The sequence below is a fragment of the Lytechinus pictus genome, chromosome 11, assembly GCF_037042905.1.
Source record: "Lytechinus pictus isolate F3 Inbred chromosome 11, Lp3.0, whole genome shotgun sequence".
NCBI classification, from domain to species: domain Eukaryota; kingdom Metazoa; phylum Echinodermata; class Echinoidea; order Temnopleuroida; family Toxopneustidae; genus Lytechinus; species Lytechinus pictus.
Genome location: NC_087255.1, coordinates 28,919,667 through 28,934,190, shown reverse-complemented (window position 1 = coordinate 28,934,190; position 14,524 = coordinate 28,919,667). Strand labels below are relative to the sequence as shown.

The following is a 14,524-nucleotide window of genomic DNA, read 5'->3' as shown; positions in this document are numbered from 1 at the left end:
ATGGTAGTATTATACTTCTACTTGCCAAATTAAAAATGTGGGGACAATAAATTCCAAACAATCAAAAATGGATTTATTGGTATAGACAATGGCAATGATGCGAACTTTGCCACATAAAGAATTAGTTGATGATGAAATAATTCCATCATCTTCTTATGCGATCTTCATTATTTTCTCAAAGAAACAAATAGTTTGCAGCCTCATTTGCTCAAACCCTTCAAATGATAGCAAAATGTTCAAATTTTCCAACTCAACTTTCAAAATGGTGCTCATTGACCTTTGTAAATTATATCAAACTTATTTCTAACTAATTTTAACTTTATTCTATTTCTTTCATTTTTTTATCTTTTGATTATTATATGCGCTTTCATATTGTAGATTCTTTCATGTTTCATAATTATGAGAATGTGTACTCTCATAATTTACATACCTTGCATGATTTCAGTTTTGTGATGATGTTTGCTTGTCGAGCAATCAATTAACTAATTATACTAGCTGATGCTTGCGCTATATGGCACCATCTACATCATCACTATATTCTACCATCTACATTAATATTATTATTAATAATAATCAGACGTTATTGCTATCTAGTATATCCGGAATTGCTAGACGATTTCTATTGATAGCAGTATTTCCACTTTCAATGAAATTTCTTAATTCTGGGAAATCTAATCATTTCCAGATTTGTTGAAAAGGAAAACGTTTCAGACTTCCAGGAAAATCCCTGAAATCTGGCAATTGAAATGTATAATTATGTAATTGTGTATAGGCCAGGGTCCACGAAGATTACCTTTGTCTGTTTAGGCCTACATTGGTTTCAAAACATGATCCGGTGGTGCATAGATCACTTCTACATGATTAAAATTTGGCCTACTGGGCTTTTTTTTTACGGCGAAATTTTTCACGGCGATCACTGGCCGATGTTTTAAAAAAATTAAAAAAAATTAAAAAAATTGATGATTCCAGGTAATGCCATGGAAATTTGGGGAAAGTGGGATTTACTTTTCAGAATTGAGCTGTGGAAACACTGCATCTGATCTCTAAAACTGATCGCGACAAATTTATATAACCTATAAAATATTACAGACCTTTCAATTTAATTCAATTCAATTCAAAATTTATTTCAATCAATCAATCATAGAAATACAAGTATATACAAATTAGATAAAAACATGGGATTGGGAGCCCCTGGAAGTTTTCATTTAAAAAACTTTTGGGTGGGGCACCACCATGATGTATACAATTAAATACAAATAGATAAAAGACATATAAGAGTGAACTACAAATAACATTGAAATACAATTTTAAAAAAGAGGAGAAAAAGAAACAATGGGCTAATATAGGGGAAATAAACAAACAAACAAATAAGAAGTAATAATTATAAATCATAATGACCTACAGTGTGCTATTGGCAGGTCTACTGGGAGAAAAATTCAACTTTCAGAAGTTTTTTTAATTTATTTAGAGTTTTACTTTGTTCAATATCATTATTTAAATCATTCCACAGCTTGATTCCTCTACAACGTAGAGAATATTGGGTAATTTTAGTTTTTTGAAGATATTGGTGAAGATCTGCTGAATGACGCGTAAATTATGAATGGTAAGAGGCATTTGTGTTGAAGAGATTGTTAAAAATATTTGGCAGGAGATTTGAATGGTAATTGTACATATAAGTATACAAAAGAGCCAAGTCACAAATAATCAATATTTTACAATTAAGAAATAACTTCTTTGTGTGACTATTGAAATGTGCATTACAAACTGTTCTTATTAAAGGTCAAGTCCACCCCAGAAAATTGTTGATTTGAATCGATAAAGAAAAATCAAACAAACATAACGCTGCAAATTTCATCGAAATCGGATGTAAAATAAGAAAGTTATGACATTTTTAAGTTTCGCTTATAATTATTTCACAAAACAGTTAAATGCACAAATAATATGCACATGAGAGAGTCGATGATGTCCATCACTCACTATTTCTTTTGTTTTTTATTGTTTGAATTATACAATATTTCAATTTTTACAGATTTGACAATAAGGACCAACTTAACTTAACCATAAACTGTAAAAATAATGGTAATTCTACATGTTCAGGGAGAAATAAAACGTTGTTTCACTTGACAAGGAGGAGAAAATAAGAATATTTCATATTTCATATAATAAAATACAAAAGAAATAGTGAGTGGGTGACGTCATCAGTCTGCCAATTTGCATACCGACCAGGATGTGCACATAACTGTTTTGTGAAATTAAGCGAAACTTTGAAATGTCATAACTTTCTTATTTTACATCCGAATTTGATAAAATTTTTAGTGTTTTGCTTGTTGGATTTTTCTTTTTTTTTCAAATCAACTTTTTGTTGGGGTGGACTTGTCTTTTACCTTTTTTGAATAAGAAATAATCTATGTAAATGTGTTTTAAATCCATTCCCCTATAGCATACAGCAATAAGTGAGGTGGAGTAAAACCAAAGTACATTATTATAAAGTGAAATTAATACATGTCTGGGTAAAATAAACTTCAGTTTGCGGAGAACACCAGTACTTTTTGATAAACGAGTGCATAAATCATCAATATGAGGTTTCCAGGATAGAAATTCATTTATCTTGATACCTAAAAAATTGATATTTGATACCTGGGAAATAATCTTGCCATCCATAATAACTGAAGGAATGTCAGTAACATTTTTTTTTTAGTTTGTGTTTTAAATACTAGTAATACAAATTTAGTTTTTTTCAAGGTTCAGTGGCCTTGAAGCCAGACAACGACTTTATGAAGTTCAATATTTATGGTATAAATGAGAGGAATAATATTTTTTGAAAGAGTAATACTGGTATCATCAGCAAAGAGTATGAAATTAACAATCGAGGAACAATTTAGGTCATTGATATACAAAATGAAAAGCAAGGGGCCGAGGCAGGACCCTTGCGGAACGCCGTGTGATACATGACTGACATTGTCAAAAAGAATAATTGGAACGAGAATTCATTTTCAAGAAATGAAACAGGCAGTGCGGAGATAGGGCAATATCTGGTGGGTAATTTCATAAAGTTGTTCGTAAGTTACGAATGACTTTACGCACGACTGGTGACCCCTTCTTGTGCTAAATAACAATAAGTTTTTATTTACATGTAGAATACTGTAATTACGTTTTTGTTCATTTGCTTTGTTATATTGTACTTCATGAATTTTGGTAAATTGACCCTTTTAGCATGTGTTGCTGGTCCATTTTCATGTGCATTTATACCAATAAATAAATAACTAATAATGTATCCCTACGTCATTCATTTAGGACGTAAGAACATGTTCCAGTCGTTCGTAAAGGTGTGCGTAATTATAAGTTTACGAGCAGCTTTATGAAATACCCACCAGATGTTGAGGAGAGAAAGAGAAAACCTTAAGTTGACAGCATACTGTTTTTTCTCAATTGAATTTTAAGGGTTTACACGGCCCAGGGGCCGCAGAATCGGTGGGTGGGGGCTGGGAGCTTCAGCCCCTTACTTTTATCGAAAACCGTGTAGGCTTACAAAAACGTAAAAATGATCGTCTGAATGTAATTTTTTTCGCATGTTCAGACCCCCCCCCCCTTCCCCCACTTCCAAAACCTTTCCGCGGCCACTGCGGCCTAGCTATAAAGCTAGGCCTACATTCTTTCTCTTTGGCTCTCTCTTTACTTTTTTTTCCTTTTTACCTGAAAAATCATTGGCGATGAGAGAATGATTAACGAAACTCTATTCTTGCAGTTTGTTGTCTTACAAATTGATAATGGACTGGTCCAGTTTTGGCGATGTTTGGTTAATTGAAACACGTGATTGTAACTTTTTTTTAATCATCAGTAAGTGCACGACCAAATACATGATTACTAATTCAACCTAAGTGGCAAAGTAAATCAGCCGCTATCAGCCATCACTGATGCCCTCTAACAAAGGGCATGGAGGGTAACCAAAAATTTGACCAACTGACCCCACTGAACTATACCACGAAAGTGACTGACGCCCCCCCCCCCCCTCCCCCCCCCCCCAAAAAAAAAGTGAAACCATCTTTCAAGTTCTTAACTTTTTCACACTATAAAGGCACTATAGGCATTTTTAGCCAATCATTATATGCCTATCTTCATATTTTTTGTGTGTCATGAGTGATTTGCACAAAATAATTATGATAAATATAATGTGTATAGTGGTCTTCATACAGTATCCAAAAGTTTTTTAAAAAAACCAGCAAACACAATTATTTTGGTCAGGAGATCAGATAATATTTTTTATGGTCTTTGATATGGGGAACATTAAATTAAGATTTATGTTTGGTTGATGTCATACTCTAAATGATTAACTTACCTTGTAAAACTGGGGTGTTAGTATGAGCTGTATCCCAATCATAATAGACTGAGGTCCTCAATCTGAGGTGTTAAAACATTGAACATTACTCCTCCTCTATGTCTCCCCTTATCTCTCTCTCTCTCTCTCTGTGAAATATCTTTTTTTATTCAGAATAATGGATCTAACACTGGTGTATAATGTTCGGTGTATGTTATTGTGTTGTGGTAAAGCACCGTTTCTGCATGCAGTGCGCTCGATTGCCTATTCAGCCTACAGCCACACACAATTAAAAAACTAAAAACTGAAACTGAGTTGTTATCTTTTTATATGCATCTCATATCGACACCGTATGAAAATTTAATAAGAGAGCCATTTTTACATTATATACAAATATATACAGCATAGTGTATTATTTCTTATTTGTTAATTTACAACTTAATTTAAATTAAACCATACATGATTATCGTCAATAATAATTGAGATCAACGATCGCAGAGAGCGTGAACACTTTGCAGTGTTGCTGCAATTTGTTAACGCCCTCTACGCTCGTTGATTGAGATGAAATAGACTAGTGAGCTCGAACAAATTAATAAGGAACAGATGAAGAACAAATCTACAAGCGCATTTTCTTTTCCATGATAAAAATATGAACCATATTAGCTGTATTGTGGAACATTTGTACTGTATGCTACTCGTGGCTATCGTGCACCTATAATTTACTTAACAAAATGTATCTTTAATAGTGTAAGGCAGACTGCGAACTCGAACTAAAATCAGGAGAGCATCTTTCGTATAGCAAAGAAATATAAAGCTAAATTGGTCCTTCTTTATAAGGCACACATTAGACGTGGTATTGACGAGTAAGTTGCATAGTATCATTTTAAGGTGCATACAATCACTGCATGCACTATTCATTTAACCACAAACAAACAACGCGCACATTCCATAATATAATTAATACTGAACACTTTGCAGAAAGAAATACAAACAAAAGAAACAAAACAAATAAAACATACAGCAAAAGTATGGCTTATGAATGCAATAAGGAAACAATCGACAAAAAGATCTTTATTTTCTGTTCCTGTTACGCCTATGAAATTAGTAAATCTAGATCAATTTTCAAAATTTATTGTCAGATAAAATGAAAGTTTTTTTCACATTAAAACATTATTGTGTGAATGATGTATAATATAAAATCTGATATTTTGGATCATAATTGTTTGTGTGGGTGTGTGAGGGTGTGTGTTTACATTAAAAAGTTTTATACGACCAGCCAATACTATGAGCTTGGAATCATAATTCACAGTAACTCACATTATCGAACGTTTATCAAATTAATCTTCAGCCAGAATATTTGATATACTAGTAATTTTGTGCTATCATGGCTGTATTTATTCAATTAGGTTCCGCCAAGAATGGCTCACATGCATGGAATTACATTTTTTTTTAAATTATATCTTATTAGTAAATACACGTTTGTCGTGAACACCAACAAACAATGCAAGTCCGTTGATGTGGATGGAAAAATGAAAAATTAAAAACATATAACAAACCCAATGAACTGTTCCAATGATTTAGATAACGATTAGAGTGTACAATTTACTTGACTTTTCAATAATTTTACAAGTCAAATCGTAGCCAATATTTCATACATAAAAACAGTCTACACAAAACAAAGAAGAAAAACTTAAAAAGAAACGTAAATGTTTTATTCAATGCAATCTTTATGAGAATGTCCTTCATTATGTTAACACTATTATTTCTTTCTGAGTTTTCCCATTGAGCATTCTCATCATACTGTCTTGCATAGTCTTTAACTGCTTTTAACTTAAAGGCAATTTTCATTAAAAACAAACAGTTTTTTCAACCACCATGCTGACGATCTTTTCTTGTGGGAATCTGTGTTTCTATACACTTGGTCTTCAAGCAAGTTGGTCTAAACCACATGGGCTAAATCCATTTAAGTCTGCTATCAATTTAGTCTAATTGCCGTTTGGTCTGCCCCAAAAAGTTGGTCTATAACAATCGCGGAAACACTACCGCGGAAAGGACGAACAGAAAATGGATAGAGGTAAAAGTGAAACGGATAGGCGAGAAAGTGGAGGATAATAAGAAAGTATAGTTTCTCTTTCGGAAATGAATTGGTCTATAGTCTAAATGTCATTTATTCTAACGCCCGCTTGATTTTATTTCCACTTCACTACTTTTTTTTTTTATTTGTAAGATGAAAAATTGCTTCATAAACATTTTCATCTCACCAAATAGAATAAGTGGTGCTAGACCAAGTGTATAGTCGAAAAAATTGATATAGCCATGCAATTACTAGTATACAAAATGGTACATGGACTAAATGGCAATTAGATCAAAAGTTTAGTAGACGAAGTATAATTAGACCATGTGGGATTATACCAGACGGAGAGAACGCAACGCACGTGTAGACCAAACTAACATTTTACCAAAAACTTTGCGCACATCTCTATCCGTTTAATTGAAATAGTCGCAGTACAACAAATTACATCTAGATCCGATGACATCGTCTTTAAACATTGTTGAAATTCAATTTTGAACAGTTCAAAGATATTATAAAAGGATCTTCAATATGAGCAGAATGTTGGCCGCCTGGATATTTTGACCGGTCCGATATTGGGTCGTACAGCCAGTGTGTAGAGCGCTTGTTCCATGACATACTCCTCCCACGATACGGAACTGAATTGAAAGAAATTAGGAAAGGAAATGTCATTTTAAATGTAATGAAATGTATACACTCGTAAATGTAAATGGAATTGTAAAGGTAATTTTCGGCTAGAGCTCGTTATCTGGAAAAATTATTATTATGAAGGCTCGATAATTCCGAATGCTCGTTAATCCGAAATCGAAATGAGGTTCGGTATTCGAAGGTTCGTTAGTCTGAAAATTAAGCAAGGTATACTAACGAACGTTATCAAAACATCAGATAATGAACTCTATTTTCTTTTAAGTTTAAAAAAAACTTTGGATTAATGACACCGATGTTCGGATTAACAAACCCTTTGTCATCTTGGTATAATTAAGTAGTTCGTTTTTCGAAATAACAAACCTTCGGAATGATGAGAGTACTATTCTTTCATGAAATCTATTTTACAGGTCGAATAAAAATTGCTATCGAAAATAACTTGCAATTCAATGACATATAGGCCTACCACAGAAACAGTGCTCCTCACGCAATAATTCAAATCCATGTAGTTTTCATGAATATTGATAACTATGTCTTGTCAATCGTTGATAACAACCTCAATTGATACAATCCAGGATTTTTCACCTCGTCAGAATGGCAAGCAGATATAAACCGTTAAATTACACGAATATATCAGGAAAGGAAGGTTACTGCTCTTTCGACTTAACAAAATTTGGAAGTGGAAATGATAACATATTCATATAATTAACCAAGTAGACTTCTAGAAAATACCGTCATCATGATTTGTGAAAATAGGCATGCCTAATTTCGATATGTCGATTTAATTTTGTCAAGTCGATTGATCAAACTTTGTTAATCGACGTGGCGACAACTAAGTATATTTCGCCCAGGTCGACTTCTAACAAAAATAAGCGATATACGACTTGGAAAGATGCCTTATGTCGACTTGCAAATATGCCTTATGTCGACATGTCGACTTGCGAAGTAAAATAAGTCGACTTCCGTATCTGTATCTTACCCTGAACGGTCACTGTCAGCCCCCATCAGCATACCCGTGTTCGTGTTTACATGTGACGCTAGCTCTGATGACATACGTAATGAGGTCTGACTTCCCAGACGACGTCTGCAATGTGATTGAATATAACAGAGAAGTCAAAGCAATATGATTGATAGTGCGCTAATAACTTATGAGAGTATACTCTGATCTGTTTTAATAAGTTGTAGATATTGTAATTTTACTTTGATTATGATTTAATCATATAATAAAACATACAAATATAAAAAAAATTATGAGAGTATGGTGTCAAAACTGACTGAGAAAGGGAGAAAGGATAACTTTTAGGATTCGAATATTTTGTTTTCTTATTACCGTTTTTGTATTTCTTTTTTTACTTTCCTTGTTTTATTTTATTTTGGTTCTATTATTATCTACTCAATAATGCCATAGAACGTTTAAAACAACATTGACGTCGCGGCATATAGTTGAAATATGGAGATAATCAAACTGTATAAATAAATAAATGAAAACAATGAATGGATGGTAAAAATAAAGAAACTTAAAAAAAGTTACAATACTGATTGTAGAAAGAAAAACTCTTACTGTGCATCTGGAGACATTTCGTAGGGATCCTCGATGAATTTAGAGAACCAATTTTTAAATGCTCGTCTGGCTTCGTACTCGGTCACACAGCCATCACCATCTGTATCGAATACTAGGAAGTTTGTACGCAATGTTTGAATCTCCCTCGGCTTCAGTACTTGCACCAACTTCTTCTGTAAGATACAATTATTTAAAAAAAAACATTTGAATTCAGATTCTTTTTGTATACGAATCACTCTATAACCTAGCCCCAAAATACTTGTCTGATTGTTTAGAAATTTATATCCCAGGTAGAAGAATTAGATCCTCTGAAGACCCACTTAAATTAACATATCCAACTAAAAGAAAACAGACCGGAGATAGAACATTCACCGTTGCATCCTCAATGGAATGGAACAAACTCCCTCTCACAATAAGACAATCCCAACAATCGAGTCCTTTAAGAAGTCCCTTAAAACTCTTTTGTTCTAGGCAACTGCCTTCATTTAATATGTCATTCTGATTTTTTTTTTTGTATATATAAGTTAACTGAAATTGTGAGCGCTTTGGGCCATGTGGGAGAAGCGCGTTATAAATATTGAGTATTATTATTATTCATTCATCCAGGGGAAGATATTTCCAGTGGAGGAAGTGTACCGACGAGTCCACTAAATCTGTACCCGTTTCAAATCGTAATTTTGACCTTTATGCCCACGCTTTGATGATCTGAAATTATATGAACTTGAAAATGTGTTCCTAGATTGTCACCACGGTGTTAACATCCTATGACAAATAGGGCCAACTAACACGTTTGAGTCGTTACAAACCCATAACCCTTTTTTTTCTAATTTCGTAATTGTAAGTATTGTAATCATACCCTTGTGTATGTGGAATATAATAAATCAGATTAAATAAAACCAAACCAATCTCGAGCAGTTGCGCAGTGGCAGTATACACCATCGTATAAGGCGAGTACCCCATTCGGGGGGGGGGTGAAAAATCCACCACCCCCTCTTCTCCCTCTCGTTCTCTCTTACTCTCCCTCTCAACAAAACATTCTATCAGTAGGTCCACTTGACTCGATGCTAATCAATAACTCAGACGTGTTCCCGCAAATACTCAGCTCAAAACATACCCATGTTTGCTAGCCTTCTCAAATACAATGGTTTATTATGGCGAATCAAGGCCATGGCTAGCGTAGACAAAGATATTTTCCTTTCAATATTAATTTTAAAAAAGGAAAAACAGTAAAGACTGGGCTTCATTCCATTAACCGTGTAAGTGGAGAATTCTTATATTAGGCTACATTCCTCATTTTCTCACTATGCCATGCAGAAACAGAAAAAAACACGTTCATTATAATTTACTTGCTTTTGGTTCACAAATCACTGCATCTACATGATCGTATATGTTGCTATTCTGATATAAATTAGGGCTATTATTATCCTTAACATGAAATTTATTTTTACCCGTTGTTTATTTCAATCATCAAAAGAAAGAAAATCTGTGCGAAGAAACAATGTTGGAACAGTCATCATATACATGTTTGTGTATGCTGATGTATGATGATAATGATGATGGCGATGATGGTAATGATAATGATGATGATGATGATGATAATGATGATGGTGGTGGTGGTTGTGATAGTGGTGGTGATGATGATGATGATGATGGAGGTGGTGATGATGATGATGATGACGACGACGACGACGATGATGATGACGATGATGATGATGATGATGATGACGATGATGATGATGATGATGATGATGATGATGATGATGATGATGATGGTGATGATGATGATGATGATGATGATGATATTTGACAGTATTATTATAGTAACATAAAACCGACCTTTGACCTGGTTGCTAGTCTTCTGATAGCTTCATGATTGAGGAACTCCCACCAGGATAGCGTGTCGGTTTTATCGGTGTCCATCGACTTGAAGTTCCGTGTTTCATTCTCGACCTCGTCCTTGGTGAGATCACGGTTCTCGTGGTCTTTGATCACCAGTCGCCGGTACTCGATGAATTCTTCGAGCGAAATCGTTGCATCTATTATGGGGTGGAATGAATGGGATAAACCAAGATCGTTTCAATATTCATTTCAACGATTTTTTTTGTCTTTTCAAAATTCCATCAGCTTTTCATATAGGACAATTCCGGACGACAATGAACCGCTGTAAGACTTCAAACTTGAGGGGGCTGAGTTTTTTAACACGGCATTATTTCAGAAAATTCTCGACCGAGCGAAGTGAGCAAGCCAAGAGCATTTTAAAATATTCAAGAGAACCTAATAATTTTCGTTGTCTTTGGGAGCCTGCCGGCCAAATAATATCTTAAGAAATTCCTTGACAATTATTATCTTAAAAATACAATAAGATGGTTTTAACAGAGATGCATCTTATAAGGAAAAAATAAAGGTTTCCATCCCAAAATAGAAAAGAAATAATAAATTCCTTAGTCCTTATAAGAAATGGATTTAGTTCCTTAGACGGTAATGTTAAACGGCAGAGTGACCGGGCCTTAAAGAAATGGATTTCTTTTTTTCTTCTTTTTTTCAATTTTACCTGAATCGACATCACATCTTTCGAAGATTTCCATGAGCTCAAACATCTCATCATCGCTAAGAAGCTGACCTAGATTCTCCTGAAAACAAAACAAAACAAAAAAATAGTAAAAATCACACGGATTGACATTTTATTGTTTAATAATAGTTAACACTGAAACTGAAGGTCGATTTGTTGGTTAATATTCACTTTCCTAAATTCATCTTTGAGCTACCTTCGTGGTTCCGATTTTTCAGTCTAATGCCACAATTTCATTGGGGTGACTGTGGACCTACCATTGTTTCTAGAGTTTGTTTTCTTAATTGCTCAAGTCCATTTCCGATCAATCATGTTTCGATTCGAACTTGTTAAACGAGCAAACATTGACCACTAGAACTGCCGTTGCTACTACTCAGGTTACAAACATTTCATTGTCTTGAGAGTCGCTAAAATCACTTCACCTGTGGACCCCTGACCAATACCATCAACGCTGGATTATAGATGAGGGCTTGGAGTACGAGACCCCCCCCCCCCCCTCTTCCCTTCCCCAAGAAAGTTCCGCCACCAAAAAAAATTAAGAGAAAAGGAAAGAAAAATTGTGTCCAAATCATCACCAAATAATTAGATTTTCATTTCATGAAAGAACATGTCAGGTGTTTCATCCAACAAAGTTTGTTTTATCCGACAGTTACAGCTAGACATTGGAGAAAACCGTGCTTCTCAGCCAATCAAAAAGCAAGAAAAATTGTCAGATCTGTCAACTATATGATGAAATGCCCCCCCCCCCCCCCCCGTTCTATTCATGTCACTATCATAAAGACGTGTTCCAGCGCTCGAACCCAACAAGTTGTAGTATTTTTTTTAAAACAAGTGCACACCTAGTTACCAATAATGCATATAGCATTTCCATTTATTTGAAATCAGGATAAAAGAGCATTGTAGATTAAATGCATTGCTCACGGACATAGGTGCCACGGCCGGGGATCGAACCCCGGACTTTCCATGTATAGCCAGGCGCCTTATAGACCACTCGGCCACGGCACCTCCAGTATGCAGCAGAATTAGTGTCCCTGTATAGAACAGGAGCGCGCCCGCAACGCTCAGTGCTGTCTCAGTTACAAGTATACTCACGCATTCGTTACATGACCAGCCGATGTTGGTATTTGCCTGACGTAGCGCTTTGACGGCCTCGCTGTCGTGGAGTTGTCCTTTTCTCCTCATACAATGTTCGTGGAAGACGAGAGTACAGATACGGCAGGGGAATACCTCATGTCCAGAGTTGGTTTCACAAAGGGTGCATTTTTCCTGAGATTCAATCTAAAAAAAAATGATAATAATAAACAGAGATTTGCAAGTTAGGCGATGTGATTTGATTCGATTCGATTCGATTCAATTCAATTCGATTTGACTCGACTCAATTTGACTTGATTCGACCTGATTTGGTTTGATTTGTTTTGATATGATACTTGGTTTGGCTCACTTTCCACGACCATTAATAGATACAAAACTTGCGATATCAATATCAATAACAAAAATTCATAATTCAACAACAATTTGAAAGCAAATTGCAATTTCATAACTGTAGACTTTTTAATCATTTCCCATTTTGACGTACGCACCAGATATGATTATTTTTATTTGAATAGTACATTGATCTGATCATACAAAAAGAAAAAAAATCATACGGTAGAATAAGACAACATGAGATAAGTCTTCTATTCAGAGTGATAATCTAGGTTTGTGACGGCTATATAAATCAAATGCGATGAAACATATACAGTATATATTAAATGTCATCTCACTTTACACGCTATATATGCCATGCACAAGCACGCAGGAGAGTGGAATATAAACCCACGTGTTTTCTGATATAAAGTTAGCGTATATATGTTTACAGCTGAGCGTGCAATAATATTTCTTACATTTGTATTCACGTCATTTATTATTTCATACAAAAACCACCTCCCGCAAAGACGCTAAATGAAGTTCACTTGACTGAGCGTTAAGACATGCTGACTGAGCAAATTGTTTAATTTCCCTGCACTAAATTGATCATAAACAGTTATGAAAATGAAAATATAAAGAGAGGCATTTTATTGAATAACACGTGAGAGTTGAATAGCACGTGAGGGTGCAGTAGCAGTCTATTTTCATTATTACTGAAAACTGATACGTCATAGATTTTCGAGAAATAGTAAGGAATATTCAAGGCAAATTATATTGATAATGGCAATGTTGCTGTATTTTTTGTAAACGATCCTAGAGGAAAATAGTGATGATGATGATTATGATGATGATAACAATGATGATGACGGTGATGATGATGATGATGATGATGATGATTACAATGATGATGATGACGATGATGATGATGATGATGATGATGATGATGATAACAATGATGATGACGGTGGTGATGATGATGAACAGATGATGATGATGATGATGTAGATGACGGTGGTGATGATGATGATGATGATGATAACAATGATGATGATGACGATGATGATGATAACGATGATGATGATGATGATGATGATGATGAATGATAAATGATGATGTGGTGGTTGTGGTGGTGGGATGGTGTTGGTGATGGTGGTTGTGGTGATGGTGTTGTTGGTGGTGGTGGTAGTGATGCTAATGATGATGCTGGTGTGATGAGTCCAAGGTACCTTTGCCACAAACCGGTGTCAACGACGACCCCCACCCCCAAACACACACAATACTCCACCCCTCCACCACACAAACCAGGGCTACGAGTTCTTGCATCACTAAAGCTTGATTGATTATAAACTTGACATCAGCTCGTGTTCGCGTCGAATCAATAAGCGATTCAAGCGAGAGTTCCAAGTGCTTCCTAAGTGTGTAACGTTGGAATCGAAAAATCATATAACAACTAAATAACAAACAATAAAATAATTTTAAATCGATGTCTTACGCCTGTGAGAAGATACGATCGCTGATTTTTAGACTTTAAACATTGATGAATTTCAATAAACGCTTTGCAACTTCAAATAATCCATATGAAATTAAAGATTAATATGTTGCTTTGTAATTTAAAATATTAAGAATTCTAATAATTTTCATTTAACCCAGTGGATAAGTTAGGCTATATCGATGCTTGTATAAATCAGATATTGATACAAGCTAACGTGACTAAAGAACTGATAAAACAGACGGTCAATAAACAGACGATTCAAAATTTATTATGTGTTTTATTAAATCATACACATAATCAAATGATGTAGAATTTATGAGCAGAAATTGTATTACAGTAAAACGGAGGAGACAAAAGAGGGACTAGATAATGATGATTCATTAAAAACTTACTCATTTATCGTCAATTAAAATAAATTGATCTTGTCACAAAATAGAAAGAATTTTTTTTAAAGATATCCGTAT

General features: G+C 34.6%; 1 protein-coding gene across 1 annotated transcript; it reads right to left on the bottom strand.

The window, feature by feature from the left end:
* Nucleotides 1–5,124: 5,124 nt before the first annotated feature.
* LOC129272082 (PHD finger protein 24-like) lies at nt 5,125–13,891 on the bottom strand. The gene is made up of 7 exons (XM_064107083.1): nt 13,871–13,891; nt 12,254–12,439; nt 11,144–11,222; nt 10,429–10,628; nt 8,593–8,765; nt 8,011–8,115; nt 5,125–7,024 (listed from the first exon to the last, which is right to left on the bottom strand). Exons 1-7 carry the CDS (start codon nt 13,889–13,891, stop codon nt 6,913–6,915), a joined length of 876 nt encoding a protein of 291 aa, XP_063963153.1. The 3' UTR covers nt 5,125–6,912.
* Between the last annotated feature and the right edge of the window lie 633 nt (nt 13,892–14,524).

Coding starts and splice junctions, on each gene's coding strand:
- LOC129272082 (XM_064107083.1), bottom strand. CDS start 13,891: ATGCAAGAACTCGTAGCCCTG. Junction 8,766..10,428: donor GACTAGCAACCAGGTCAAAG/GTCGGTTTTATG, acceptor TGTATCTTACAG/AAGAAGTTGGTGCAAGTACT. Junction 7,025..8,010: donor GCTGACAGTGACCGTTCAGG/GTAAGATACAGA, acceptor CTTTCAATTCAG/TTCCGTATCGTGGGAGGAGT.